Genomic DNA, 6,385 nt, shown 5'->3' on the forward strand with positions numbered 1-6,385 from the left:
GTTTTCACTGAAAATCTTAGAAATATGGCCAAGATTGTAAAACCTACATCTCTGTTCGTTTTGGTTTGACAGTGTCTTTTGGTCCACTCTACCAACAAGCCAAAGACATGCCCACTGAGGCTCAAACCAGGTCATTGGATGGATGGCATTGGATGTTTGGATGAATGATTCCTGGGGTCATTTAGCTAGAATCTAATTCTAGCTAAAATAGATTAATAGATAAATGATCTCTCAATCTATCAGTCAATCTATCTATCTACTAATCCTGGGTACTAGATATCCTAGTGGACTTAAACATTTATTTCCTACAGAATTGATTGCCTAGGTCCTCCCTGTATCTTAGTGGACTTAGATATCCTATTGCAATGTAACTTTGTTTCTAACATTTATTTCCTACAGAATTGATTGCCTAGGTCCTCCCTGTATTGCATGAGCCTTCCTGGTCTTTCAGCCATATTGAAGTGCTCCTGGTATTTACAAAGTCTCAGCCACACTGGACTGGCTCTAGGCCTAACCAGGTCCTTTCAGGAGACATAGTACTGCGCTTACCTCCCCATTTCCCCTAGGGACTCCCAATGGGAATGGGATAAGAGGAAGTTTCTCTGCCTGTGGTATCCAAGATTACCTGAAGGATACGTGTATGTAGTCCGTCAAATACCTCTCTCTTCATGTTCCCTCGCCACCCCACCAGAGATAGGGCCGGTCTGGGTCATGAGTGGGAGGCATGTGCTCACCCCACCGATCTACCCACATATATGTTACTCAGTACATCATCACTGCACTCACAATGGACAAGATACAAAGAGTCCCTGGGCCCAGAGAGGACAAGCATTGAATTAATACTCGTTTCAAGAGTAAGAGGCATTACGAAAGAGGTGTTATTAGCCATGAGGGCCCCTCTGTCTAGAATTGGTCATCATTTCTAAACCCCGTCTACTGTCACGCTCATCCCAGAAAACGTTACACTCTGAGAGTGTGCTAGAAAATGTGCGAGAGGGTCATTCTAAGGGACTATTCTGGATAAACCAAAGCCAGGGTGATTGGGTCCATTCAGAACAAAGAACCATGACCAGGGGGTATTGAAACTGGATATAGTCAAATGGATTATTCTGCAAGTGGCCCATCTGGGGTGTCAAGCCACGATCATCTGGTTGATAACACAAAATGACCTGAGAAGGACAAGGGTGTTCACAGCACTGGCTGTTTGAGAAATGTTCAGAGAAATGGTCTTCCCAGTTGATACTTCCCCAATATGTGTATTCTATCAACTTAAGATATTTGCCCGTCCTGGCAAAAGTAAAATGCCTTTAAATGAAGACTTTAAGGACCACATTTGCGTGTCTTCCTCCCAATGACAAGATTAGCCTTATTATTTAAAAAAAAAAAACAAACCCACTGTTAATTTCCTAAACTTATCTTGTTAGTGCAGTTATTTATCAGACTTTAGACAGAGAAAGCAAAAAAAAAAAAAAAAACCCAAAAAACAAAAAAACCCATTTCTAGAGAATGGCTCTGATGGACAGCAATGGATGACTCTGGGGTCTGTTAATTGAAGAGGAGTGATAAGGATCTTTTTTTTCCTCTTCATCTCTTTGCATGTAGGACAGTCAGCCCTGAACTCAAGTCTTACGCCCTGGGAGTCCTGTTCCTCCTCCTCCGTTTGTTGGGTATGTATGCTCTTTATTCCCTCAATAATGAATTGGATGCTTATGACCAGGTGAGTAAATATGCGTGAATTTGTCCCACTTCTTGAGCTTGTCTTTTTCTTTCTTCTATGAAGTATAATTATTAATAAACAAGAGAAACCTTAAGTCTGTAAATTTTGCTCTGCGTTTAGACCTATGCAGTCTCTGGATACCACAGAGTTTTCATTTACATAATCCCTGTCTTGGTGCCACTCTGGATTCTCACCAGCATGAGGAGGGAAAGTGATGGCACCAAAGAGAAAACCATTTGATGGTGTAATGTGGCTCCCTTGTTGAGCAACCCCCCGAGCAGCTTGTGAAATGCTTCGATTATGGGCTGCCAGCTAGGACAGAGAAGTCTTCTGACAATGTCTCACAAATGGAAACTTTGATCTCTTTAAATTTTTCCAAACTGCTTGAGTTTATTTACCTTGGGTTTCCAGGATGGGAAACAGAAGCTTCATGCTACAGAAGCTGTATTCCAAGGTTTGGTATGGATAAAAAGAATTCAGTCTAACCCTAACATTTTTAAGTTGAGAAAACATAGGATGGGGATATTCCATGGTTCTCCCTGGGTCCTGGGACAGGCTGGGGCAAAGCAGAAAAGGCTGGCCAGGTAACCCAGCTGCCAGGCTTGCCTGACCCTTCTCCCTTTAGACTTCTGTTGCTTTATGAACATCCCTGTGTCAAAGCCAAGATCAAGACAGGGTAACATTTTTTTTCCTTGAATAATAGTGGTCTTCTTTAATGGGCATTAAATGGTAAATAAATATGCAAAGGGAGATAACCATGGCCTGTATTTTCAGTGTAAAAATTAAACTACTCATTCTAAGTATATAACTGTGGATAAGCACAAAGACTTAGCTATAGAAAATGTTTATGAAAATGTTTGTAAAAAATGAAAAATTGGCCATAACTCAAATGTCCAGCAGCCTGGAATTATTTACATCCATTATGATCTGGAACCCCACTAAGATTTATGTTCCCCTTTAACATTCTGAAAAGTATTTATAGACTTGGAAAGGGCACATGACATGTGGAGGGGGGACAAGGTCTATAATATACTAAAGTGTTTTTAAAGTATAAGCATGGAAAAATATTGGAAAGCTAAACACAAACATGGTATATTATTGTCTTTGAATAATATTATGTTATAAATAATATTTTCTAGAGGTTTTAAAATTTTGAATGAATATATATATGTGCCTGTGACTTAAAAAAATTTTTCTTAATGTTTATTTTTGAGAGAGAGGGAGACAGAGTGCAAGTGGTGGGGGAGGGGGGTGGGCAGAGACAGAGAGGGAGACACAGAATCCGAAGCCGGCTCCAGACTCTGAGCTGTCAGCACAGAGCCTGATGCGGGGCTTGAACTCATGAGCTGTGAGATCATGATCTGAGCTGAAGTCAGACGCTTAACCGACTGAGCCACCCAGGTGCCCCATATGTACCTATTACTTTTATAATGAGGTGAATTCCTATATAATATATGGAAGAATATGAAGGATCCACTCACAAGGTCCTTCCTGGAGAATGGTAAGTACAGGGTGTGTGCACCTCCTCACTTCCCTTCTCCACCTGTAGCCAGATATTTCTAGTCAATCACTGTGATCCATCCTGCTGTGCCCAGGACAAGGTCTCAGAGTCCTCCCGATGATTATCAATCCATGTAGGTGGGTAACTAGGGAGACCTAAATGGCATTTTTATCTTAGGTCGATTTTGTGGAAAACAGAAATGCTCTAGGTATGAAGATACCCAGTTAAGACAAGTTTAGTAGGAATTCAAACTAAAACATTTGGGCCTTCCGGGAACTCATAGTGCCCTGTAGAACTCCATAATCATGGGGTAATCGTTAGGTTGATTCTTTTCTTCTTCTCGGGAGGGTGAAGTCTGCATGCATCATCCCGCCTTACCCCTGTTGCCCTAACTTGGATGGATAAATAGATACATGAATGTGTAATGTCAGGTAGCAAGTTGGGGACCCTTATTTCTGTAAATAGTGAAACCACTTCGCATATACATTCATTCAACGCACTAACATTTATCGAGCACACCCAGTGGGTTCAGATCTCCGTTGACCATACCCAGGTAAGTGGGTATGACTTCCTAGTAGTCATTTTGCGAGCTCACCAGGGAAAGTGGGAATCCCCCATCTGTGGGGTTGTTGTAGGAGAATCTCCACCTCTAAACAGACGCTTAAAGACTCAATATAGCAGGTAAAAAAAAAAAAGTTACCCTTCAGAATAATTTGATGGCATAAAAGGAAAAAAAAAAGGCTTGTAAAATATTTCTGAAATGTTAATGAAAATTAGAGGGTACTTGAAGACAGAATGGAAAATTATAGAGCTCGTATAATGTGACACTGTTAGGATCATTGTATGTTGCCCTCATGCAATTCCATTATTTATATGTCTGCCCCAGGAATAATCAACCAGGCATTATCTATAGTGGTATTTTTCAACTTCTGTGACTGATCCCCAGCCAGAGAGAAGTTTTACATTATGGGCCAGTGTGCACATACATATGCATTAATACAGCTGGAACAAAAATCTCACACAAAAAATACCCTTAATATATGTGTGTATTCTTTTCTGTTTCATGCTTTTTAAAAAGTTGGTCATGACGCAGTCCATTGATTTTGTTGCCCATTTATGGGTCACAAATCAGTCTGGAGAACTCTGCTCTAGCAAGATAGGACAGCTTCATCTTTTACTTAAAAGCAGCTTATCAAAGAAGTCTTTGCTGTTGGCCTGATTCCATTTCCTGCAGCAGCACCCGATGTGATTAACCACCAGTTAATGTTAACGAGGGGTCAACCAAGAAATCGGCTTCCATGACATTGTCGACCTTTGTGCTTGGCCCTGTATGGGTAATGGGAATTCAGTAGAGCATCACAGCTTGGTGATGGTGTCTACACAGGTGCAGTTGGGGACATGTGGAGGAGCCACCTCACCTCGCCGTGGGATGGGGCAGGGGTGTGGGTCTGAAACAGTGTGATGTCTACCTTAGACATGAAGACTGAGCAAGAGTTATGTAGATGAGCGAGGAGAGAGGGCTATAATGGAGGGACTTACGGAAGTCCAAGCCTGGGAGGAAGCACCATGTTTGGGGCCACAGGAAGTCGAGTGTGGCTAGAGTGTGCAGGACAAGCAGGCACGGGCCAAAGATGGGACAGGATGGGTGGCCGTCAGAACATGACCTGGAAGGGTTGCTGCCCTGTCAATAGCTTTGACCTTTATCTCTCAGGTAAACGTAGTCATTGATGGTCTTTAACCAGATTGTTGTGTTTTGGAGGAACGCCCATGGTCCACTGTATGGACAATGAGAATGTACGGATTGAACTGTAAGCCGCTGGTCTAACAGAGTAGCTGATGGCCTGGGCTGGGGAGGGGCGGGTGGAAGAAGAACCTTCGAGGCCTGGTCTCTGAGTAAAAGTGTACCTGCTGCAATATGTAAGAGGGAAGAAACCACAATGACAGCTCCTTACAAAGGCTTGGATCACATGATGAATGGGGACATTACCTACTAAAACAGGAAGACTAGGAGGGAGGGCACTTTGGGAGTGGCATAGGCCAGCACTGTCCAGTAGAACTTTCTGAAATAATGGAAATGCCCTATATTTGCATCACATGTGGCTATTGAGTACTTGGCTTCTATAAATTTTAATTACTGATTTTTATTTAAGTAGCCACTTGTGGCCAGTCTCTGATGCACCACCCTTAGGAGAGCGTGAGGAAGTGGGGCAGCATGGGGAGATCACTCTTTCCAGATACAGTGAAACCTTGGTTTGTGAGCATAATTCATTCCAGAAACATGCTTGTAATCCAAAGCACTTGCATATATATCAAAGCGAACTTCCCCATAAGAAATAATGGAAACTCAGGTGATTCATTCCACAACCCAAAGATATTCATATGAAAATGATTACAATACTGTGATATAATACAAAATAATTGAGAAAGTAGAAAATACAAAGAAAAATAAACAAATGAACCTGCACTTACCTTTGAAAACCTTCGTGGCTGGTGCGAGGGCAACAAGAGAGAGAAGGGTTATTGAGTAGGACGGCTTTCATTATCACTAACAGATGTTGACTACAGTACAGTATTGATAAATTCTTGTCATATACAGTATTTAATGTAACTGGCAATAAGGCAGCAGAGGAAAGGGTCTCTATCTGCAGGCAGCCTGACCTAGCATGAAGCAGACCATTCCTAAGCTTACTCTTTGATGGAGAAGCAAAGGACTGTCCCGAGGTGCTTTGAAGTGACAAAAAATACACTAGAGCCAGCTGTGGGCACCTTCCAATGTTCTGAAAAATCACTGATTTCTGCCAAACATCATGGCCTGAGACCGAGCATCTGAGCATGGGAGATGATCACCCACCATCCCACAGAGAGAACGGGGGGAGGGGTAGGAGAGAGAGAGAACCATTGGCTCAGTTGTGATCATGTGATGTGCAGCATCACGTACTACTCCTATTGGAAGACATTGCTCATTTATCAAGTTAAAGATTAAAAATGTTTTGATGTCTCGTGCAGAAGAAATTACTCCCAATCCAAGGTTTTACTGTAATTAGCTATGAAGAGTATAAGGAGAGAGGGTAGGACCCAGAAGTGAATGGGAGATTATTTTTTTCCTGTTGCTTTAAATGCCAGTGGAAAGGAGTTGATAGAGCAGGGACTGTAGTGTCAGGGGTCAG

The 6,385-nt window shown here is 42.2% G+C and overlaps 1 protein-coding gene across 5 annotated transcripts in view; it reads left to right on the forward strand.

Annotated features, from left to right (window-relative positions):
- The window catches only part of SLCO3A1 (solute carrier organic anion transporter family member 3A1), a 312,860-nt gene that overhangs the window by 282,556 nt on the left and 23,919 nt on the right, over window positions 1-6,385 (forward strand). For all 5 annotated transcript variants that reach the window (XM_023254948.2, XM_023254947.2, XR_006598872.1 and 2 more), the window contains one exon: window positions 1,603-1,667. In XM_023254948.2, coding sequence (XP_023110716.2) covers window positions 1,603-1,667 — 65 coding nt within the window. The remainder of the gene's footprint in view (window positions 1-1,602; window positions 1,668-6,385) is intronic.

Source organism: Felis catus, chromosome B3 (genome assembly GCF_018350175.1).
Source record: "Felis catus isolate Fca126 chromosome B3, F.catus_Fca126_mat1.0, whole genome shotgun sequence".
NCBI lineage: Eukaryota > Metazoa > Chordata > Mammalia > Carnivora > Felidae > Felis > Felis catus.